The sequence below is a fragment of the Hypanus sabinus genome, chromosome 4, assembly GCF_030144855.1.
Source record: "Hypanus sabinus isolate sHypSab1 chromosome 4, sHypSab1.hap1, whole genome shotgun sequence".
Lineage (NCBI taxonomy): Eukaryota > Metazoa > Chordata > Chondrichthyes > Myliobatiformes > Dasyatidae > Hypanus > Hypanus sabinus.
The window spans coordinates 51,615,975-51,641,818 of NC_082709.1; the positions used below are offsets into that span (position 1 = coordinate 51,615,975).

Here is a 25,844-nt window from a genome sequence, read left to right on the forward strand (position 1 = left end):
CAGCCCATTTTTTTCTTCCCTTTTTTCCTTTTTTTTCTCTTTATTAGTTAGTGGTTAGTTTGTTAGATTAGTTTTTTTAGGGCAATTTTTTTTCTCTTTTTCTCTTTTTTTTCTCAACATGGTATACCTAGTTTTTTTTTGTTGTTTCATTTATATGTTAGTTGTATCATTCATGATTTGGGAAGACTTAACTGTATTGTACTTATTGCTTGTGTATCCTTTTACGTTCATTTTAATTTTGTAATCCCAATAACTATGTATTAATCTTATCATGTTGATATTAATAAAAAGATTGAAGAAGAAAGAAATCCTTGCAAAAATCATCCCTCCCCACTGATCACCCTCCTGGAACTTATCCTTGCAAAAACCCACCACCAAGCACACCTTCCCTCCACTTTCTGCAAGATTTGTTGCCTATGCGACTCCCTTGTCCATTCATTCTTCCCCATTGATCTCCCTCTTGACACTTACCTTTGCAAAGTAGAATGAGTGCTACACCTCCTCCTTCACGATCATTCAGACCCATTTTCCAGAAGAGGTGACACTTCACCTGTAGTCTTTTGGGGTCATCTACAGTATCTGATGCTCCCGCTGTGGCCTCCTGTATATGGTGAGACCCGATGCAGATTGGGAGACCACTTCATTGAGCCACCTACAATCTGTCTGCCAGAAAAAATGGGATCTCCCAGTCCCCAGTGGCCATTTGATGCACCATCAATAATTCTAGGAGACTGGAAGTGAACGATAGGTTTCTATCAACAGCGAAAAGGGAGCACAACATGTCGAAGACTGAGGAAGGAGCAGTGCCCCAATCGTCTTTATTCAGGGGTCTGTGGGAGGAGCCACAGGAGCAGTCAGCAGAGGGGCATGTCCAGACAGGTATACGTAGTTTACCACACCATTCCCATTCTGACATGTCAGTCCATGGCCTGCTCTATTGTCCCGATGAGGTCACACACAGGTTGGAGAAACAACACCTTATATTCCATCAAGGTAGCCTCCAACCTGAAGTAGGAGTAGTGCTTCACCATTTCATTATGGCTGATATATTTTCCCTCTCTGCCCCAATCTCATAGAACATAGAAAACCTATAGCACAATAGAGGCTCTTTGACCCACAAACTTGTGCCAAACATGTCCCTACCTTAGAAATTACTAAGCTTACCTAGAACCCTCTAATTTACTAAGATCCATGCACCTATCTATATGTCTCTTAAAAGACCCTATTGTAACTGCCTCCACCACCGTTGCCAGCAGCCCATTTCATGCACTCACCTCTCTCTGAGTAAAAAACTTACCCCTGACATCTCCTCTGTACCTACTCCCCAGCACCTTAAACCTGTGTCCTCTTGTGGCAACCATTTCAGCCCTGGGAAAAAGCCTCTGACTATCCATATGATCAATACCTCTCATCATCTTGTACACCTCTATCAGGTCACCTCTCATCCTTCATCGCTCCAAGGAGAAAAGGCCAAGTTCACTCAACCTATTCTCATAGGGCATGCCCCCCAATCCAGGCAACATCCTTGTAAATCTCCTCTGTACCCTTTCTATGGCTTCCACTTCCTTCCTGTAGTGAGGCAACCAGAACTGAGCACAGTACTCCAAGTGGGGTCTGACCAGGGTCCTATATAGCTACAACATTACCTCTTGGCTCCTAAATTCAATTCCACAATTGATGAAGGCCAATGCACCATTTGCCTTCTTAACCACAGAGTCAACCTGCACAGCTGCTTTGAGCGTCCTATGGACTCGGATCCCAATATCCCTCTAATCCTCCACACTGCCAAGAGTCTTACCATTAATACTATATACTCCTGCCTTCTCCCCATACCCCTTCATCTCCCTGACCAATAAAGAACGTATTAACTTCTGCCTTAAATATACATAAAGACCTGGCCTCCACAGCTACCTGTGGCAAGAAATTCCACAGATGCCTCACTCTCAGGATAAAGAAATTCCTCCTCATCTCTGTTCCTCTATTCTGAGGTTGTGTGCTCTGGTCTTAAACTCCCCTCTCATGGGAAACATCCTCTCCACATGCACTTTACTGAGGCCTTTCAACATTCAGTAGGTTTCAATGAGATCGCCCTTCATTCTTCCGAATTCCAGTGAGTAGAAGCCTAGAGCCATCAAACGCTCCTCATATAACAAACCTTTCAATCCCAGAATCATTTTCATGAATGTCCTCTGAACCTGCTCCAAAGATAGCACATCCTTTCTTAGATATCAAAGAGGATACTAAAAGTTTTTTCAAGTATATAAAGAGTAAAAGACAGGTGAGCGTAGATATAGGACGGATAGAAAATGATGCTGGAGAAATTGTAATGGGAGATAAGGAGATAGCGGAGGAACTGAACAAGTATTTTGCATCAGTCTTCACAGAGGAAGACATCAGAAGTATAACGGACACTCAAGGGTGTCAGGAAAAAGAAGTGTGCACAGTCACAATTACGACAGAGAAAGTACTCAGGAAGCTGAATAGTCTAAGGGTAGATAAATATCCCGGACAGATGGAATGCACCCTCATGTTCTGAAGTAAGTAGCTGTGGAGATTGCAGAGGCATTAGCAATGATCTTTCAAAAGTCAATAGATTCTGGCATGGCTCCAGAGGACTGGAAGATTGCAAATGTCACTCTGCTATTTAAGAAGGGGACAAGGAAGCAAAAAGGACCTATTATAGACCTGTTAGCTTGACATCGGTGGTTGGGAAGTTGTTGGAGTCGATTGTCAAGGATGAGGTTACGGAGTACCTGGAGGCATATGACAAGATAGGCAGAACTCAACATGGTTTCCTTAAAGGAAAATCCTACCTGACAAACCTAGTGCAATTTTTTGAGGAAATTACAAGTAAGCTAGACAAGGGAGATGCAGTGGATGTTGTTTATTTGGATTTTCAGAAGGTCTTTGACAAGGTGCCACACATGAGGCTGTTAAACAAGCTAAGAGCCCATGGAATTACAGGGAAGTTACATACGTGGATAGAGTATTGGCTGATTGGCAGGAAACAGAGAGTGGGAATAAAGGGATCCCATTCTGGTTGGCTGCCGGTTACCAGTGGTGTTCCATAGGGGTCTGTGTTGGGGCCACTTATTTTTACATTGTATATCAACAATTGGATTATGGAATAGATGGCTTTGTGGCTAAATTTGCTGATGATACAAAGATAGGTGGAGGGGCCAGTAGTGCTGTGGAAACAGAGTCTGCAGAGAGACTTGGATAGATTGGGAGAATGGGCAAAGAAGTGGCAAATGAAATACAATGTTGGAAAGTGTGTGGTCATTCACTTTGGTAGAAGAAATAAACAGGCAGACTATTATTTAAAAGGGGAGAGAATTCAACGTTCTGAGATGCAATGGGACTTGGGAGTCCTTGCACAGGATACCCTTAAGGTTAACCTCAAGGTTGAGTTGGTGGTGAAGAAGGAGAATGCAATGTTGGCATTCATTTATAGAGGAATAGAGTATAGGAGCAGGGATGTTGAGGCTTTATAAGGCACTGTTATGATCTCAATTGGAGTACTGTGTTTTGGGCTCCTTATTTAAGAAAGGATGTGCTGATGTTGGAGACGGTTCAGAGAAGATTCACTAGAATGATTCTGGAAATGACAGGGTTAACATATGAGGAACGTTTGACTGCTCTTGGACTGTACTCCTTGGAGTTTAGAAGAATGAGGGGGGACCTCATAGAAACATTTCGAATGTTAAAAGACATGGACAGAGTGGATGTGGCAAAGTTGTTTCACATGGTAGGGGAGGCTAGTATGAGAGGGCATGACTTAAGGATTGAAGGGCGCACATTCAGAACAGAAGATGCGAAGCAATTTTTTTAGCCAGAGGGTGGTGAATCTGTGGAATCTTTTGCAATGGGTGGCAGTGGAGGCCAAGTCATTGGGTGTATTTAAGGCAGAGATTGTTAGGTATCTGAGTAGTCAGGGCATCAAAGGTTATGGTGAGAAGGCGGGGGAGAGGGACTAAGTGGGAGAATGGATCAGCTCATGATAAAATTGCGGATCAGACTCAATGGGCCGAATGGCTGACTTCTGCTCCTTTGTCTTATGGTCTTATAAGGGGCCACAAATTGCTCACAATACTCCAAGTGATTTACCAGTGCTTTATAAAGCCTCAACATTACATCTTTGCTTTTATTTGCTAGTCCTCTTGAAAGGAATGCCAACATCACATTTGCTTTCCTCACCACTGACTCAATCTGCAGATTAACCTTTAGGGAATTCTGCATGAAGACTCCCAAATCCCTTTGCACCTCAGATTTTTGAATGTTCTCTCCATTTAGAAAAAAGTCTACACTTTTTTTCTATGCAAGTGCATGATCATACCAAGGGGTCAGTGTGGACATGATGGAGGATTACAAATACCTGGGGATACGAATGGACAATAAACTGGACTGGTCAAAGAACACTGAGGCTATCTACAAGAAGGGTCAGAGTCATCTCTATTTCCTGAGGAGACTGAGTTCCTTTAACATCTGCCGGACGATGCTGAGGATGTTCTACGAGTCTGTGGTGGCCAGTGCTATCATGTTTGCTGTTGTGTGCTGGGGCAGCAGGCTGAGGGTAGCAGACACGAACAGAATCAACAAACTCATTCGTAAGGCCAGTGATTTTGTGGGGGTGGAACTGGACTCTCTGACGGTGGTGTCTGAAAAGAGGATGCTGTCCAAGCTGCATGCCATCTTGGACAATGTCTCCCATCCACTCCATAATGTACTGGTTAGGCACAGGAGTACATTCAGCCAGAGACTCATTCCACCGAGACGTAACACTGAGCATCATAGGAAGTCATTCTTGCCTGTGGCCATCAAACTTTACGACTCCTCCCTCGGAGTGTCAGACACCCTGAGCCAATAGGCTGGTCCTAGACTTATTTCCACTTGGCATGATTAACTTATTATTATTTAATTATTTATGGTTTTATATTGCTATATTCCATCACTATTCTTGGTTGGTGCGGCTGTAACGAAACCCAATTTCCCTCAGGATCGATTAAGTATATCTGTCTGTTTCCAACAATGTATTCCATCTGCCACGTCTTTGCCCATTCTCCTAATCTGTCTAAGTCCTTCTGTAGCCTCTCTACTTCCTCAAATCTACCTGCCCCTCCTCCTAACTTGTATTGTCCACAATATTGGCCACAAGGCCATCAATTCTGTCATCCAAATCATTGTCATTACATAAAAAGAAGAGGTCCAACACAGGCTCTGGTGAAACACCATTCGTCACCGGCAGCCACCCAGAAAAGGCTCCCTTTATTCCCACTCTTTGCCTCCTGCCAATCAGCCAATGCTCTATCCTTGCTAGTATTTTTCCTGTACTACTTGTTATGCAGCCTCATGTGTGGCACCTTGTCAAAGAACTTCTGAAAAGGCCTTTTTCTTTTCTTATATGTAGGCATCTGTAATTAGTTTGGACTGGCATTATGGTTGGTGTAGATATGATGGGCTAAAGGGCCTGAAAAGCTGGACTGCTCTATATTCTGTGTTCCATATCCCACCCATCACCTGCACCCTATGTCTCAGTACTTAGCCATTCCTTCCCTAACCTGACTCTATCTGCCCTTCATCCCCTCCTCCTCTGGCTCCAGTTATCACCTATCAGCCTCTGTCACGTCCTTCCTTCCTTTTCTACATATTAGCTATCTTTCCTTTACACTCACAGTCTTGACCGAAAATGTCAACCATCCCTTTGCCTGCACCGATGCTGCTCGTCCCATTGTGTTCTGGCAGCAGTTTATCTTTTTGCTCCAGATTCCAGCATCCGTAGTTTCTTGTGTCTTCCCAAATATCCAGTGCAGATATGGCCTCCTGCTCAACATCCTCTTCCACCTTGTACTTCCCCCTCCTGTGGGAGTTGTTGCCGCTCTCTGCTGTCCCCAAGGTTGTGCCTCCTTAATCTCCAGCTTGAAGACATCCTATGGGACCACACAAGCTGTTTATGAGGAATATAAAACAGGATAAACATTGTTTCCCCACAGAAAAAGCAAACATTTCAGGGCAATAAATCATACAAAGTAACACCCAGATGTCAAGTAGCTGCCTGCGATGACAATCCATCAATGAATCTGGGAAACTTGTTTTATAGCTTTAAACCAAGCTGCAAGGAAACGGAGTCAGACAATATAAGGGAAGGTTATTACATAAAACCTAGGGCCTGAATTTAAGAACAGTTTCATTCTTATAAATAATTACAGCTTGTGCTTGTGGTCGGTGGATGGCACACATCCAGCTGGAAACGTGTTCGTGCTCACCACCTACCGCAGTCAAAGTTCAAAGAAAATTTATTATTGAAGTACATATATGTCACCATATACTCTACCCTGAGGTCCATTTACCCTGAGGTTCCTAACCTGTGTCATTGGACTCCACTAGCACTGTTCTCTCCAGAAGCTCTCTGCCTAGGCACCTGGCTCATAGTTAATAGCAGAGTTGGGAAGAGGAGGAGAAGGGTCTGAGTAACATGGAGGAAAGGCAGCATGAAGAGATGTCAATTGGTGAAATCGGGCATACAATTGAACGGAGGCTGGAAATCAAGATTGCTATAGAGCAGGCACCTGTGGTGTACAGGCCAGAAGTGTGACTGGAGGTGGGAGAGAGTCCAATGGCATTGCAGTCGTGGTAGGAAGCTGCAGTGGCACAAGTAGTGAGAGGGTATGGGATGAAGGGAATAAATTCAAAGCAATGCATGAAAAAGGATATCTAACCTTTAAAATATTGATGCTACAGACTCCTCAACAACAAACAAAATAGGTATTAAATGGAAGTTGAAGCAGGGCTCAACCTTATAATCAAGGTTTGTTTTAGTGTAGCCTGCAGAAAGGATACACAGACTGATTAACCTCCCACATACTGTATGTGTGAAATCTGACACCAGTGTGGAGAGCCCAGAACTATTTTTTAAATTGAGTGACACATACACAAAGACCCAATCAACCCCCACATTTAGGCCTTGAGTTAAATTTCTTTTTGTTAGACCCAAGATATTTGGCTAAGTAATTGAATTTCTGGCCTGAATTTTTTTCTCTTTCTGGAGTTCCTGTGTCTATTGATGAAGAGTTGTCTACTTGTTCATCTATGAAATGTCTTGGGATATTCTTTCTGTCAATGTTTCAAGTGCTGTGGATAGCCGATAAAACAAATGTTGAAACAAGAGTAATTGCATCATAACATCCTGATGCACCATCAATAACTCACTCTGAGACGTAAAGGCAAGATATTGGCTTTTATTGACTGGAAGAAGGAACAAGCAGTGAATGACCACCATACTACATCCTGGAGACTGAGAGGCCGGGCTCAGGCTTCAATCGCCTTTATACAGGGGTCTGTGGGAGGAGCCACAGGAGCAGTCAGCAGGGGGCGTGTCCAGACAGGTATATGTAGTTCACTACACATCCTTTTAAGAATGGAAATGAGGATTCATTCATTAAAAACAATTCTTTGTAAGCCAAAATCTTTCCTTTCCTTGGATCTGACATAAATATCTCCCATGAGGATATTTGAAAAATAGAGTTTCAGAGACGAAGGTGTTTTCAAAGGAACTTGAGGCGAAAGATTTTTTCGTACATCGTGTCCATTTGACATCAGGAAATTGTTGCCAGAGGAGGTGGTGGAGATAGACACAATCACCGCATTTATGAGATATTTAGTCAGGCACATAAATAAGACATAGGATACAGACTTAACACAGACCAAATGGATTAATGCAGATGGACAAGAAGGTCAGCAAGGACATAGTGTTTTTTGTATTGTGGAACTCTGTCAAGTATGTTTATGCTGTGACGTTCATACACTTAACTACTGTCCTGAAATCCCAAGGAAAGGCTCTTTCAGGAAAGCACCCTAGTCAAAGAACCTTTGAAATATAAGGAAACATGGTAGCCATTATATGTACAGTACGATCCCATAAATGGAATCATGACAATGACCAGCTAATCTCTTTTCAAAATGCGGATTGATGTATAACTCGTACAAAGTTCTCTAAAATGGTGCTGTCTTTTATGTTCACTTGAAAGAGTTTACATTTCATCTACAAAATAACACCTTCAGTGGTGTAAACTTCCCTCAATAGCATTGTGAACGTCAACCTAGAAATTTATGATCAAGCCACCATTGAAGACATCTTCAAAAGGCAATGCCTCAAAAAGGGTTTATCCATCATTAAGGACTCCACTACCCAAGACATGCCCTCTTCTCATTACTCTCATCAGGGAGAAGATACAGGAGCCCAAAGACACATGCTCAATGTTTTAGAAACAGTTTGTTCCTCTCAACCATCAGATTTCTGAATGGCCCATACTAACTACTACTTTTATTCTCTTTTTGCACTACTCATTGATAGTAAACCTGATTCTGATTCTTAGTGGGAATTTAATTTACAAACCTCTGACAGAGATACAGTCATTTACAAATGAACGGCATCTAACAACTACCAAGCTCCAACTTCCCAAGTCATGATTGCAGTTTCCTGTCTGTATGTGCTTATCATTAACAGAATTTATAACGCCCAAGAATGAAAGGAAGGAAATAAATAAGATAGAAGCAAGGTTATTTCAGCTTTCTTTACTTTAATGAAATCCCTCTGTCAATAAAGTCCTGAATGACAATAACAAAATTAGGTTTTAAAACAATCCATTTGTTTAATTTCTCCATTACGATGACTGGTTTAAATTCCAGAATGCATCAATGGAACATCTTCGACATGAAATGTTAACTCTGTTTGACACACTGCATTTGCAAAAAAAAAATCCAGATCATTGTACTACATAGATTTTAATTTCTAAGTATTATGATGGGCTTTGAATTCCCATCTCCAAACCAGTAGTTGAGACCTCTGAAACACCAGTGCTAACCAATATGTCATTATCCCATTTTTTCTCTTTCCTTACTGTTGTGAGCTTGTGCATAAAAATGCTGCACTGAGAGTCATACACATTCAATAGTCTGCTTATAAATACTTGAGACCAAGAAACCCTGTTTAAATTTTATTGCTTAAAATAATAAGTCTCTAACTCTTTAAAAGATAGTTTTAACGAAAGATTGTTTCACCTATGCTTTTCCAAAGCATGTGTCAAGCTGACATTAGTTGTATTTCTTGTTGGAAACATGCTCTGTCATCCTGCACCCAATCTCAGATACACGTGGCTGCACACCAGCTTAAAAATTAAATACTACAGAGCTCAATTTAGTCTCTTCACCATTAAATCTATTGAAAGCTGCAGTCTTAAGCTGTCAGCATTTTCTATTATTAACTGGTGCACTATTTAAAAAATAATGTAGCAGAATTTAAAATTTAATCTAATCTACAGTCCAGTTAAGCTTTTCAGGATTCTTACCAGAACTCATGTATCTCAAGTTTCTCATTAAAAATGGTTGGTATGTATCAGGATAGTGATCACTCTTATTATTGATTCGTAATTTTTAAAAAATCACTAAGAATTATTTCTGGAATAACATAAGGGCATTAAGGAGACAGAATTACACTAGAAAGAGGATTGTAGCATTTCAGCTCATTACAAAATAAAAGAAACTCTGAAGATGGTTCTGTAAAGACAACATCAATACTTCAATCACTTTCCCTAGTCAGAAGGAAATAATCAGACATTTTGAAAAATGTGGTATAGCTCTGTTATATTTGACAACTATTTACAACATTTAAGTTCAGTATCATATTTATTGAATTGTATTTGCCCTTATATGTCAGAACATTGGTACAGTTTATAAGTCTTTGATCTATGCATACTAAACACAGTGGATTTTGGTTAATTAGGCCATCGGTTAATTGAGGTAGCCCCTTATTTGGGAGAATTTTTGTCACTGATAGTTGCTGCAAGATAAGTAGTAAGACAATACAGAACTGTTTTGCTCATTGTGGTTTCAAGCATTCAGACTTGGAGATGCCAGAAAAGGCTGGGAGTGAAAATGAAACCAGTTCACTACTTCAGCAGGTTAGGAACTATGAAGAATTTGAAAGTATCAACAATTATCTTTAATGTTCCAATGAAAATGAAGATTTGGAGAATGCAATTTTCGAAACACTGTATGAAGGCAGTCCATTACCTGAATGAGGGTGGCTGTGCTGATTTTGTTTGTTTTGCAAAGCACAGCACAGTATCAAAATCAAAAGGTTAGCATGGCAGCATAATGCTCTGCATTACCAGCAACCCGGGTTCAACTCCTGCTGCAGTCTGTAAGGAGTTGTACATTCTCCCAATGCTCCAGGTGTTCCAGCTTCCTCCCACAGTCCAAAGACTTACCGGTTGGTAGATTAATTAGATATTATAAATTGTTCCATGACTAGGATAGGTTTAAATCAGGGGTTGTTGGGTGGTGCCCCTCAAAGGGCAAGAAAAGTCTGCTCCACAGTGTTTCAATAAATAAATTTTTTTAAAAGAACACAGTAGCATACATGGATTAAATTCCTCATCAATTACTATTATGAACTAATACAGTTTTATAGTACTGTAATAATACTGGTTGTGTTCAAACTTGTTCTGTATTTCACTTAACTACATAAATTGTTACTCAGTCATACCGTAGTTGATCTTTTTTATACCTTTTAAGTATTTCCATGGAAGTTCAGCTAATTGGGGCAGCTGCTTAATTGGGCCAAAATATATTGATCCAGTGTGTCCCAATTAACCAGAATCCACTGTATATCAATGCATTGTTAATACAACTGAGCACTTTAACATTTTGCAGTGTGCTTTACTATAGTTTGAGACTTGTACAATATTTTTAGTTGCTTTGCCTTTGATATAGTGTTTTGTATCAACAAAGATTTATTATTATTTGCCATCTTGCTGCATGGATATTATCATACTAACATTATTAACTGCTGTATCAACATTGGAGCTGCCATCAATATAACAAACTCAGAAACAAACTATTTTTCCAAATCCAAATTTTGTATGTAAACCCTAGTATTCATACCAAGTTATCAATTATTTCCGATATGATAAATCTTCTTTCCAAATCCTTCAGTTAGAACCCAGCCTACAGATTATACAAATCAATCACCATTTCCTTAGGTGAGTTGTTTGAATCCCTTGATTACATGTCAAACTATCAAACCACAGTCAACTACAAAATTGGGAGGCATATTAGCACAGCAGGTAATGCTGTTACTGAACAGCTTCAGTGACCTGGATTTGTTTCTGACTTCTAGTGTTATCTCTGTGGAGTTTTCAGAGTTTTTCTGCAGCTGTGTGGGTTTTGCCTGACTATTCTGGTTCTCTTCCATATATCAAAGACACGCTGGTAATTTCATTCACTACTGAAAATAGTCCCAATTATAGGTATGTAGCAAGAAACTGGGTGAGTTGATGGACATATTAGAAAGAGTAGGTTATTGGGAAATAAATGGGGAATTGGACTGAGAGCTGGCATAGCTTTAACGGGCAGAATGGTATCCTACATTGTAAATAAGTGTAATACATGTTATATGTAGATATGGTTCTGCATCAAATTGGCTATAACATTAACTACAGGAAGAAAATCTGGTGGCAGCATTCGAACCCAGCTTACTCATGAAAGCAAATGAAAGAATTGTGTATATGTAATATGCACATCCAGAAAGTTGGCCATGGACTGATTCATGTGCATAGTAACCAAAACAGCTGCTAACTTCCATCTTTAATCCTGTCTCACACTATAGAGCATTAAACAGAAACTAGGCCTTTCCCACTAAGGAATGTCACAACTGCCGATTTTATACATCAGGAATTAAACTGTAATAAAAGGAAAATCACAGCCCATTTGTTGCACAGAATGATCTCACTAATAATATTGCGGCAGTAATCACATAATCTGCTTTACCAACAATCAACCAATTGTGGCTAACACAATGCCAATGACCTGGCACTTTAATTGTGACATGTTTATCTCTGCTACATTTGGGAAAACTGTGAAAAATGTCATTGGGTCATGCAAACCTTCCTGCGTAGAAAGGAAAGGCCTCAGTTGGATGTCTCATTTCCACTTAAGTATTAGTTCAAAACTTATAATCTTGTGAATTGGAGATACAAATCCTATTGCTTAACTAGACGTGATACTTCAAGAAAGTCTAGGTATGGAGCAGAATGTTGTTTAGTTTTCATCAATTGATGACATGCATTTGGAACTTTTATTCTATGCTTAAGAAATCATACACCAATGACATAAATTAAATAAATAATATTGGAGTAAGAAGGTAAATCATTTTCAAACAAAAGTCAAAATGTTGAATAACTTATGAAGAAAGCCATTAGGGTGGAGGCATTGAATTCAACAGATACCTATAGTTATATTCATAAACTGCATTTATAAGTTGATTTCAGTGTAGGTAAACATCATAGAGACTTATAAAGAAGCTGAGTGCCAAGTTTTCGGAATGAAATATTATTAGATGAGTGACTGAAAACATTTGTAGAAGTTTGGAAAGGAGTAGAGGAAAGCAAAGAGGTTTAAGGACTAATTTCAGAGTTTGCATTTTAATAACTAAAGGCATGGTCCCCATGAACAGTGCAAAATGATAAGGGATGCACAAATAGCAACAAGAGAAACAATTCAAATAGGGTGCCTCAAAAGGAGATTACAAAGGTAGGAAGGTACAATGACACAGAAGGATTTGAACATAATAGTATTTCTGGACCAATGTGGGAGTAAATAAAAATGCAGAAATGCAAACTTTAAAGGATATAATATGGCAATATGGCTTGACTCTGAGCCTATGGACTTTGAGGATGCACTGAAATGCTATAAATGTATAAAACAGGAAAGAATAGGCTATTCAGTCTTTCATGTCTGCTGTCCCATTCGGTAACATCGTAGACTATCTTTAACCTCAACACCACTTTTCTTCACTAATCCCTTTGCCTTTGATGCCTGAATTTCAAAAAATCTGTTCATCTCTCTCTTGAACATAAACTGCTGAGCTTCCACAAACCCTTTAGGGGGGAATTATGAAGTTTTACTATCAGCTCTGGAAGAAATTTCATAGAATCTTTGCTTTGAATGGTTGACTTGTTATTTTGAGAATGCACTCACTGGTTGTTGAAATCCAGGCAAAGAAAAAGAAAATCATCGTGTCAAGCTTCAAAATAATTTGCATGTTTCAATGAGATCACCTTTCATTCTTCAGATTTCCAGAGGACATTAATCAAATATGCTTAATCATGGGACTAGCACTCATCTTCTACCCTGCCCATCTCGAAGGCTGTTGTATCTGTAGGGCTGTGAGACATATTTACTCTTACAGTAAATACCAAGCTACTGATTGTCTTTGGAATTGATGCTGACAAACTTAGACTGAGTGTGTACAAGGACACCAAGCTCTCTCTGAAAACTAACATCTTTCAATCTCTCACCATTTAAAGGAATATACCATCTTTCCACATTTTTTGCAAACAAATGTATGATCTTTTTTTCAAAAGTTATAAAAGGGAATTTCAGCAGAAGATAGCATGCTGTAAATGAATATTGCAATATTAAAGATAGTTAAGATTTTTTTAGTAGAAATAATTCTACACTCATAACCTATGTATCTCTGCATCTCTGAAGGAGATGGTTCCCCTACTACCTGGAGCCCTCGAACCAGCATATTATATTATTGTAATCCTGTATTTAATATAATTCATAAACATATATAAAGATTGTGTATATATTATCAATACATGTAGCTTAGATGTGAACTTGAAGGCTAATTGGCTCCATATAATCTGACATTAACTTGGCGGGGCGCTGTCATGACAAGCTTTTTGCACTGATCTTTTTGGTGATTGCTCATTGTACAGCATATCTTGGGCATCTGAAACCTGGCGGAGCCCATCCGTGCCCAGGTTTTTTGGAGACGGCTGGATTCGAACTCGGGAGCCTTCACTGCTCATGCCACTACGCCACCGGCTGGCCTGACAAGTATATGCTTACAAGTGTAAACTCTCTCAATTAGAAATTTGTTCATGGTGCCCAGAAATATTTAGCATCTCAAGTATTTTTAGGTTACAATAGAAATTGCACAAATGAATCAATCAGTAGAATTGACACAGTAGCTAATTGTGCCTTTGAGAAGGAATTGCCTGTTTAAAAACGAATGGTGACGTTAGGAACACTCAAGTATGCAACACTCTGTCTCTGTGGTATCCTTGAGTTTCATGATGCCAGATTTCACAGAGTATTTGACAATGAAAGCTTTCATTAGATCGTACCTATAATTTTTGTTAATGAAGCTGTAGAGTATGGGATTGGCACAGCAATGTACCAGAGACAGACACTGAGTGATGTGAAGAGAAACAAATATGAACTTTTCTAGTTGACAACTGAAAGATAAAACATTTAGGAACCACAAAACATCAAGAAACAGAATAGAGTGGTAAGGAAACCAACAGATAAGGAAAACAATCACATAGGTAAATATTATCTTCCGGCTATTTTTCTTCTCCATGTCATTTGCAATTGGGATGGCTGTTGCCAAGAGGAAATAGAAAACTGCAATAATGAGGAATGGGATAAGAAATCCTATAATGATGCAAGTTATTTCCATCCCAGCCATCCAATCTCGATAGGTGTCCTCAGGATAAGACAAATGACAGATGGGTTCACCATGAATATTGTTATTCACTTTCAAGAAAATTAAATCTGGAACTGACACTAGTAAGGCAAAAATCCAGACAAACACACATATAACCTTACGGTTCAACACTTTCTTTTGGTCGAAAGAATCTTGGAACCACATCACTGATACATACCTGTCCACACTCATACATGTTAGAAAGAAGATACTTCCAAACAGGTTGACACTGAAGATGAGGTGAGTAAATTTGCACATGAACTCTCCAAATGGCCATGTACCATGTTGAATGAAGGAAGTGACCCATATAGGGAGAGTGATAACCACACACAAGTCTGCAATGGCCAGGTTCAGGATGTAGAAGTGTGTTTCGTGTCTGGATTGATTCACTTTCACATTCATATATACGACAATAAAGTTGGCCACTAAACCGATGATAAAAATCAGGAAGTAAAAGAATGATATTGTATACAGTACAGCACTCTTGTTGATGCTTTGAAAACAGTGATTAATTTCCCAGGTCCAACAATCGGTGTCATTTATACAAGCGATCCAGGTTTCATTTGTTGCCAGAATACTCTGCTCATCGATGAAATCGTAGAAAGATGACAAGTCAGTGGCAGCCATGACAATCAAATATCAAGGATGGAATACTGTAAAAATAAAGAGAAATCTACAGATTTAATCTTTTCAAATCATGGAACTAACTTCTATTGCTTTTATAAGTGAAATAGCAAGATTCTTCAAATATATAGTAACTCATTTTGTTCTTCACTGAGGTAAAGTCAGCTTGGGGTACGGTTGCAGCAAGCGTCATGAAAATTACAGCAGTAGTAAGAAACAACTAAATTATCATTAACTCACAAAAGTCACTACTAACTAAACTGATAATGAGCTGATGCAATACTCTTCAACCACTTTGGAGCATTTGTTAAAACTCAAGATGAAAAGTATCTTTGGATTTATCGGATTTGCCACAGCAGCTGAGCAAATTGGTTGGCATGGTCTTTGACCATTAGGGTACACAAGTTGATGTCCTGCCTCCTACACCATCATTCTAGGCACTCACTCATTTCTTTGATATGCCTACCTCAATGTGGCAGCACATAGAACTGGAAGTAATCATGAAATTAATACCTTCAAAGTGCTGCTTTCAAACCACTTTTCTATCTCCCTACAATCTGATGGCGGAATATCATATCTATATTGCTGCTATCAATGCGGAATACAACTTCTGGCTCTTCACTATTTCTTTTCAAGATGCTCTGCAGTTGTTCACTGACATCTTTGATTCTGGCTGTGCTCCCGCTTCTGAACTCTGGAATGTTTCCTGGATAGTGCTGAGCAGTAATGCGATGCCTTTATTTTAGAAAGGATGGTGGTAGAAACCAGAAAATCTACAAGCTGTAGTTGGGAAAATACTGGGATCCATAATAAAGGATGTGATGCTAAAACACTTAAAAAATAATGAATAAGCAGAGTCAACATAGATATATGAAATGACAATCATATTTCATAATTTAATGAAATTCTGTGCACATGTAACTAGTAGAATAGATGAGAGGAAACCAGAGAATGTGATATATTTGGATTTCCAGAAGAGCTTAAATAAGGTTATGCAGAGGAGGTTGCTAAACAAGGTTACACAGAAGAGGTTGCTAAACAAGGATAAGGCACATGGATTGAGGAGGAAAATACTATCATTTACTGAGAACCAGTTAACAAGCAAAAACAAAAAAGTAGAAATGCATGGGTTCTCTTCAAGTTGGCAGGAATCAGTTCTCTTCACAGATATATTAATAATATGGCTGTGGGCACCTGCATAATATTTTCTAATTTGTCAGTGACAAAAAAAAATCTATGTGGATAATTGAGTAGTGATGAGAAAAACAGGCTTCAAGAGGTCTTACACACACTGAATGAGAATTGGAATGCAAAGTGAAAAAAATGAGGCAAATCACTTCAGCAAAAAATCAGAAAAGTAACATTTTTTTTCAGATGGTCAGAGATTGAGAAATATTGTTGTTCAAAGGGGCTTGGATGTCCCTGTACATGCCACTGCAGATACAGCAGGCACCTAGGTATGGTAATGTTATGCTGACCTTTATTGCAGAAGGATTTCAGTACAGGAATAAATATCATTTATTACAATTGTATGTTGTATATGGCATGGGTGAGATCACAAATGAAATTGTAGGTTTGATCCCCTTGCTTAAAAATGCATATACTTGTCATGGAACGAGAACAGTAAAATTTTACAGGACTAGTTCATGGGATGATGTGACATTGAATAGGTAATTTAGAAGAATAAAGGATGATTCTATTGAAGCTAAAAAGGTTCTTAAGGGACAAGGTAGGAAAATTATGGGGAAAGTATTTCCCCTGGTTGATTATTTTAAACCAGAAATACAGTCTTTACTGACAGACTAAACAGCTATTTATGTACTACTTGAGCATTTATAAAAATGACAAATAAGTCCAACTTTCCATCAACAGAAACAACTAAATAAGAGAAGACTAAAGAAACGAGCCTGGAATTTCATTAATAAAACCACAATCCTGGCAGCTGGCCTTTCTTTATGCATGCAACTGAATGATGTGAATAAATATGCCACTTACTTCTGGAATAGTTTTCTGGGGAGGAAAAATAAAATCCAAGTCGCACACTCAGGAAACAATGCTGATAAAATTAGGTATTATCTCACAGCATGGTAATATGAGATGATCTCTTCAGGTGAAAAAGCTATTAGGTAAAATGTAAAAAAAAATTATCACTGAAAATCAATGTTAAAATTTATGATGCTAACAAGAAAATTAAAGAACCAGCAATCAAACGAACCCATGGGAACTTGCTGCAAAGTTCTTCTACAGAGTACTACAAACACAAACTTGAACTTGAAATTTCTGAAATGAACAGTTGCGCAGCATGATGAATCTTGTTTATCTCTTGTGGGTGTATTGGGAAAGTGAACACAGGACAGAATGCAGTCATATATTTTTTTTACACAAAAAGGAGTATGTGCTTATTTTTCAGTTTATAAAGTAGGAGTGGGCTTGATTTCTTAGCCACTGCTAGCCTGTGATGGTTTGCACTTGAGTTGCTAAACAAGTGTTAAGAAGATAGTCTGCACCTTTGTCTATGGTGGCTAAATAGTAAAGAGCTTAGCATTGCTGGAAGAAGCAAGGTGTTAACTCAGAGCGGGGGAAAAAAACACTGGAGGAACTCAGCAGGGCAGGCAGCTGGGAGGGTAGAGGGGAGATAGTTAATATAAAGATGTAGGAGGAGGTGTCAACTATATTATCAGTCATGATGCAGGGTCTCAGCCCAAAACATCAACCATCTGTCTGTCTCTTCAGATGCTGCCTGACATGCAGAGTTCCTCCAACAGTTTGTTTTCCGTTCCAGTGTCTGCAGTCTGTTGTGGCTCTGAGATCTTATTCAATTTTGCGGGAAAAAATATAAACAAAGAGCCACAAAGATAATGTAATTACAAACAAATTCTTTAGGTCATTTAAGAAAGCCATCTTTACCCAGACAGGATAGAAACTTACAACACACTATCATATGGAATTGCTGAGGCAAGAAAGGTGTTGAGCATGTAGAAGCAGCTAGATAAGCAAGGGACAGAGAAAGGAACATGCTGATTGGGTGAGAAGGCTGTATATGGGAATGCTTTTATACAGCATGGATCTGTTGATCTGAATGATCTGTTCTCTGCTGAACAATTCGTGCAATTCATTGCAATGTCAGAAACTGAAGTAACACCCCAGTGGCTTTACTGGTAAATTCTGTGCCCCTAATTCAGTCCCTTTGAGGCTATAGAGTTTCAAAACCCCTTTTAGTTGATCTTAGTGTCAGAAATGCTATGTGTCCTGAATCAGGGAGGGAGTGGAGGGAAGCAAATCTGCCAGGATCCCGCTCCTGATCGAAACCCAAAAATTCTTGCTTGAAAATATATGCTAATATCGTGGTATCATGCACGCAGCTCAGAGATTTAACTAAAAACAGTCATTTGTAATTGCCCTTTTGCCTGGCTCCACCCGTGTTTAAAGGACCTGCCAATATTCAGCAACAAGTCTTTGACATGAAGCGCAGGCTTGAGAGATTGAGAGACCAACAGACCAGATACTGTACTGCCTATGGATTTACAGTCCGGCATGTCAGCACCTTGAGAGCAGCGAGAGTTAAAGATTGGGCTGCAGCTGGTTTGAAAGTATTTGACTGAGTAAATCTGACCTGAGTAAAATGACCTATTATTTAAATTTTTATGAGACATTTGGCTCTTGGTTAAGCCTTTTTGCAACAAATTTTATAAGCACTTACTTTCATAACTGAAATACGTAAATCCATTCAAAGTTAAATCTCTTTTATCCGTGTTTAATATTGACCTAATTTATACATCGTTAAAACATAAGATCTAGGGGATTACAATTCACTGACTCTACTCTGGCAGCAGGGAAATTTAGCAGAAACTAGTACATGTTTGAAGTACCTTTTAAATACCATGAAAACTTACCCATTTGATTAGTTTGCTGACACGACTTTCAAGATCCACACACGAAAAAAGGGTCCTTTGATTAAAATAAACAACCATGCTAACAATGAGTCACAGATCAGAGGAAAAGAAAATAAGCCTTGCATTCACTCATTCGCTGGTTAATATGCAGCGCGTAGATAAAAAATTTCTCAGAGGAGTTTAATGTAAACTATCTGCGGGAACGCAATCAGCTATTCAGTCCTCTCATAACACTGGTAAACACTGTTAGGTAATTAAGCCTGCTTACTCCGTTAAAAAAGAGTGTGGTCCCACCTATCTGAATGTTTACACTCACTTTAGAAGTTAGATGTTCAAACTCTTAGTAAACGTGATAATCGTAACTTCAGTCACACAAAAGTAATAAAAGCTGCGCACGTTACCAGCAATCTGCTCCTCTTGCTCTTGTGGCTGTACTGAAAGGCTGTTGAGCTGCGGCGCATATTTCCTCTTGTGTTAAAGGAAGACTGCTCCAAATGGAGATCAGCGATTAGTCCGGCACACAGGCTAGTAGGCAGGTCTTCATATTGCTCGAACATGTAAAGTTGTGTGCAGTATCTGAAATTCTCAGTATTGTGAAAGCAAAAACAATTCCCGAAACTTACTTTTTTTTGACAAAACTGCAGTTAAAGACATTCACACGATTCCATTAATATTTCGCCGACAGTAATATATATTTTTCAAATGCTATAAAATGTACATAAAGTAACATATGTTCCTCATAAGTATATGAAGACACACTCGCATAAAACTCGAAGTTGAATTCTGTTGATAATTGTTTAATTGAGTAGGCTTTGTCATGCACATACTCACAGCACAGAAATCTCACTTCATATCCCATACCAAAATCCAGAAGATTTTAAGCAGAATAACTACACAGAAATCTAAAGGATGACTGGACAATATCACCAAATGGAAAGGATTTATGGTAAATTAATGGTCTGTGGCAATTCTACTGGACCCTGACATAACTAGGATATATCAAATATATATATATCTCAGACTCTATAAATCAGCCTTTGCTCATTTATCCCCATTAGTGCGATGCAGGAGGAGACTGGGGCAGCTTCCAAAACTCTAAACAGCCTTTTCTGGGATTTCAAGCTGGACTGCAGAGGGACAGGAACCTTGATTCATTAACTAGTATGCTAGCATGTGGGACTATCCTGGGGTTCCAAGTCAGGTACAATTAAGACTTACTGATCTGCTTTTTTAAGTGATTTTTTTTGCTGGTGTCGTTAGCAAAGGGGACACAGGAACAACAGGTATTCAGAGGTAGAGGAACAACATTCTCCAAGCCTTTGGTTTCAATCTATTCCGAACTTTCCAGTTTTTTTAGTAGGTGGTGAACGATGTAACATTTTCCTATGGTTATCAATTAAAGGCGGGACCGTTTCTCAGCCTCAATTCAAGAACCTTTTGCTCTGAAGTTGCCCTCAGATTCATATCATCATCTCTGAAAAGTTTTAATTAGTGTCATAAATTTAGAAAGACTTGTCAAGATGACAAAAGTACTGGGTTAAGTTAAATTACATATTACATTATAGAAGCATAGTCCTAGAGTCAAATGGATTCTGTAATTATATTTCGATATTGTAATATGTAAGGTAACAGGGTCTTCAGATCATCAAATTTGCGTTAGACACTTACAATAATCCCACAGGAATCCCATTTTATTTCCCCACATATTCCATTAGCTTTCCTCCAGATTCTACCAGTCACCTCCACACCAAGGGACAATTTAGTGTGGCCAATTATCTTATCAAACAGCAGGTCTTTGGGACGTGCGAGGAAACTGGAATATCTGTAAGAAATCCATCTGATTTCAGAGAGAATGGATAAATTCCACAAAGACAGAATAGAACTCAGGACTGAGACTCGGTTGCTGTAGTGATATGACAGCAACTCTACTGGCTGCAGCAGCTAATGTGTTAAACAAAAGTGATAATAACACATGAAAGCAAATGCATTTTTACCTGGTTTGTGCAATAGAGCACATGAGAATAGACTGGGACACAAGAGAATGAAGATGTTGGAAGCTGGAGCAACAGTCTGCCGGAGAAACTCAGTGTGTTGAGTAGCATCAATGCGAGGAAAAGAAATGTTGATGTTTCAGGTCAAAGCTCTGCATGAGTTCTCCAGATCTAGCGTGTTTGTTACATTGGATACAGATACTTAGAAAGTTACTGTTAGGAATGTGGTATAGAGATAACAAATCAGCTGCTTGTATCACCATCAAGACCCGGCTGAATAAATGCTTGACGTATTGTTCACCCCAATCAGAGGTCACTTTCTCTGCATGAAAATCGTGCTTCTCATCTTGGTTTAGCCAAGAAATGATAATTGAACTGTTACTAATCAAATGAATTGGAATAGTTAATTAGATTTCAATGGATAATAGAAGGGTCTAAACTGGATAATCTCACGAATGGAAGGCTACTCTTTGGATAATATAACTAATTAGAACGTGGGGTACTAGATATGTACCACAAACAGAAGGGTATTTTATCTAAGTCTGAATAAAAGTTGAAAATAATTGAAATATCTTTCAAATCTGGCAGCGTCAGTGAAGAGAGGAGCAGAATTAATGTTTCAGACCAATGATCTTTTAACAGGATCCTGATTCGGATGAAATGGTTTCAAGCTGAAAATTAACTCTCTCACAGATGTCTCCAGACCTGTTCATATCCAGGATTCTTGGTGTTTTTATTTCTTTGCATTCTGGCTAATGTTCTTTCAATTCATATATAGAGTGCGAGCATCTCTGAATGCATTCTTAGTTTCTTAGTTGTTTTCAAACAAGTTGTGTTGAGACATCTTGAATTACTGTGTGTATGCTAAAGCTGTTTTCCCAGTGGTTTTTGGGGAGAGGTTTTCCAGGATTTCATGATTGAAATTCATTTATTCAGATTAATTTTCAGAAACATTTATTTATTTATCACATGTACATCAAAACATACAGTGAAATATGTCATTTGTGTTAACAACCAACACACCTAGGGATGTGCTGGGGAATCCCGCAATTGTTGCCAGCATAGCATGACCATATTACTGAGCAGAGCAGCACGGAATACAACAAGCAACAAACCAACAACATAAAACAAGCCCATTCCTCTCTACCACCTATCCACCCACCCACCGTGCACACACACAGTCCTCCATCTCCAGGACAAGCTGTCTCTGGTTTCCAGCAAACTCATGGATTTGCAGACACAGGGCTTTGACTTCCTGGAGCTACAGAGACCTGCAGACCCAGACTCATGCAGATGTCTGACCTTCAGGCTTCAGTCTTCGGTATCGACCCCAAGACCTGCCATGACGATAAATGAGAACCTGGACTGGCCAATGACAAGGCATTAAGCTCCAGACTTGCTGACTGGCAAGGTTCACCATCGCTCATATCTCCTGCCTGCAGGGAACTTCAATCCCTGAATACAATGAAAATTTGTTGTTCAGGGGTTGATTAAAATAATTAAAAACTAACAATATAGCTCCAGGCTAGTGTGATATAGAGGGTGAGGATTTTGCTGCCCTTTTCTCTTTGGGTTTTAGAAGTCATATGTGTGGAAGTCTTATTTGAAGAAACCTTGCTGATGTTTTCCTCCCTGTGGCTGGCAGTTACTGCATTATTGCTTATTCCTAATTCTTTTCAACTGGCACAGCTAAGAGTTAACCATATCAGTGGGCCTGAAGAAGACCAAAATCAAGAGATCACAATCAAGATGTTTAATGTCAATTCCAGTATACTTGTGTAAAGGAGAACAAAATAATTTACTCCAGATCTAAGGCAACACAAAAAGATAAAGAACATAACAATTAAAAAAAAACACAATAAATACAAAGGCATAACTTACACACATTAATTGTATGTCCCTAAGGTGATGCTAAGCACAGGACTGTCTGTACCTAAGGTGACTCTGACAGGAAATGATAAAGTAGTGGCGTTTACGAGTCTGCAGGGGTGAGTTAGTGGGTGGAGGTGTTGTTCAGCCTTACTGCTTGGGGATGGTAACTGTTTTTGAGTCTTGTGGTTTGGGCATGGATGCTACATAGCCTCCTCCCCGATGGGAGTGGGACAGACAGTCCATGAGCAGGGTGGGTGGAATCCTTGATGATGTTATTGGCCTTTTTCAGACACCTTTCTGTATATATGTCCTTGATGGTGAGAATGATGATGCCAGTGATGCGTTGCATATTTTTGATTACACATTGTATAGTCTTCCTGTCCACCGTAGTGCATTTTCCATACTATGCAGTGATGCAACATGCCTGGATGCTCTCTACAGCACTTCTATAGAATGACATTGCTATCGATATGATTAATCCAGCTCTCTTCGGCCTCCTAAGAAAGTAGAGGTTTTGGTGAGCTTTCCTGATTGTGTAGAATGTGTTCTGATACCATGAGAAGTTGTGCGAGATGTGCACTCCCAGGAGCTTGAAACTGCTTGCAGTTTCCATTGCTGTGAGAGTAGTGTAAAGTCTATAACCCACCTCTTTGTCCTGTTGATGTTGAGGAAGTGGTGATACACTGGGCATACTTGTAAACTGTATGAAACATGCACAAGGTCATTCTTACACGCACATTTTTTAATGTAAAATCAGATGCAAGTGGATCCAGTTTTGAGACATTGGAGCCAGAAATGGTCTGTTAGGCATTTAAGATAGGCCTCTGTTGCATAAACAATATTGCTGATTGTTTGCCTGTTTAAATATAACTTTTGCACAGGTATTGCCAACTATATATCCACAACCTACTGACCAACAGTGGTCACTATTCTTTCCATAACCAGGACAGCAGCATAGTGACAAAACTAGTAGAGCTGCTGTCTTAAAGCTCTAGCAATACAAGTTCAAGTCCAGCCTCTGATGCAGTTTGCATGTTTTCCCTGTGACTGAATGCATTTTTTCTGGGTGCTCTGGATTCCTGTTTGCAGGTTCACAGGCCACTGTAATTACTAGATCACTGTGATTGCTTCCAGTATGTAGGTGAGTGATAGAATTTAATCATATTTGAATGCAGAGAGAACTTGGTCCTTGACTGTGGCATGGATTCAGTGTGTCAAAAGTCCTGTTTCAGTGCTCTTAGATTATTAGCTCATCTTGCTGAAACTTTTCCACAGTTTCATTGGGGAAATTGGCCCCATATCACAGAACCTGGTCCTTTGGCCCATGACCATTGTATATGAATCCCATTATTTATCCTCACCACTACACCCACCCCCAGATGCTACCACTTATTTACACACTAGGGACGATTTGCAGTAGCTGATTAACCTGCTAACACTACAGAATGTGAAAGGAAACGGGTGCACCAGGAGGAAACACGTGTGGTCACAAGGAGAATGTGCAAGCTCTGCACAGAGGACACCTAAGGTCAGCTCTCTGGTGCTGAGTACTGCCTACACCACAGTGCTGCCTATAGATTTGACCTGATAGATTTCAATTAGGATTGAATGGTTGTGAGGAAGAAAGGCAAGAAATAAATTTCTAATACCATTTGTTTTATTTAGTGTAAGTTATTACTTAAAAATACTTCTATTTATTTTATTTCTTATACTTCCTTATAATACAATTGTAAACCATTTGACCAGTTTGGTTGACCTGCAGAACATCCCAAGTGTTCACTCAGCAGAAGACAAGTCGTATAATGTAAAAAGAAATAGTCCCAACACTGACGTCCGTGGAACATGACTAGTTACTGGCAGCCAATCAGAAAAGGCTCCCTTTATTTCCACTCATTGCCTCCTGCCAATCAGCCAATGATATACGCACGCTAGTGACTTTCCTGTTATACTTTGGCCTCTTACCTTGTTAAGCAACCTCATTTGCAGCACTTTGTCAAAGGCCTTCTGAAAATCTAAGTACACAAGTTGCCTCTGTCTGAAGGCCTATGAGTCATGGTTTTGTCACAGGGATCAGTGCTGGGTTTGTTGTTGTTTGCCGTCAATTACCTGGATGATAATGTGTTAAACTGTATAACCACATTTGTGGATGACACCAAGATTCGGACAATGAGGAAGATTATCAAAGCTTGCAGCAGGATCTGGACCAGCAGGAAAAATGGGCTGAAAAATGGCAGATGGAATTTAATGCAGATAAGTGTGAAGAGTTGCATTTTGAGAGGACCAACTGGGGTAGGACTTGCATGGTGTGGTAAAACAGAGGGATCAGGGAATATAGATACATAATTCCTTGAAAACGGTGTCATATGTAGAAAGGGTTATAAAGAAAGCTTCTGACACATGAGCCGTCATAAATCAATGCATTAAGTATGCGAGTTGGGGTGTTTTGTTAAAATTGTATAAGATGTTTTTAAGGTATTGTGTGCAATTTTGGTTACTTACCTACAGGAAAGATTTAAATAAGATCAAAAGAGTCCAGAAGAAATTACAAGGATGTTACTGGGAGTTGAGGACCTGAGTTACAGGGAAAGTTTGAATAGGTTAGTCCCTAGAACGTAGAAGATTGTGGGGAGATTTGATAGACATATTCAAGATTATGAATGGTATAAATAGGGTAAATGCAAGCAGGCTTTTTCCACTGAGGTTGGGTGAAACTACAACTAGAGGTCATGAGTTAAGGGTAAAAAGTGAAATGATTAAGGGACACATGAGGGGGAACTTCTTCACTCAGAGGGTGGTGAGAGTGTGGAATGAACTGCCAACACAATGGATGCAGGTATGACTTCAACATTTAAGAGATATTTGGATAAGTACATGGATAGAAGGGGTATAGAGGGCAATGGCCCGGGTACA

At 39.4% G+C, this 25,844-nt stretch overlaps 1 protein-coding gene across 5 annotated transcripts; it reads right to left on the minus strand.

The window, feature by feature from the left end:
* Positions 1-12,119: 12,119 nt before the first annotated feature.
* ackr3a (atypical chemokine receptor 3a) lies at positions 12,120-21,255 on the minus strand. Of its 5 annotated transcripts, none has more exons than XM_059967070.1 (5): positions 21,066-21,255; positions 19,473-19,655; positions 19,072-19,126; positions 17,174-17,297; positions 12,120-15,207 (listed from the first exon to the last, which is right to left on the minus strand). In XM_059967070.1, exon 5 carries the CDS (start codon positions 15,179-15,181, stop codon positions 14,087-14,089), a length of 1,095 nt encoding a protein of 364 aa, XP_059823053.1. In that variant the 5' UTR covers positions 15,182-15,207; positions 17,174-17,297; positions 19,072-19,126; positions 19,473-19,655; positions 21,066-21,255; the 3' UTR covers positions 12,120-14,086. The 5 variants fall into 5 exon arrangements, with proteins under 5 accessions (XP_059823053.1, XP_059823054.1, XP_059823051.1 ...); XM_059967071.1 differs by lacking the exon at positions 21,066-21,255 and adding an exon at positions 19,903-20,961 and having other exon boundaries at positions 19,473-19,647; XM_059967068.1 differs by lacking the exon at positions 21,066-21,255 and having other exon boundaries at positions 19,473-20,961.
* Between the last annotated feature and the right edge of the window lie 4,589 nt (positions 21,256-25,844).

Coding starts and splice junctions, on each gene's coding strand:
- ackr3a (XM_059967070.1), bottom strand. CDS start 15,181: ATGGCTGCCACTGACTTGTCATCTTTCTACGATTTCATCGATGAGCAG.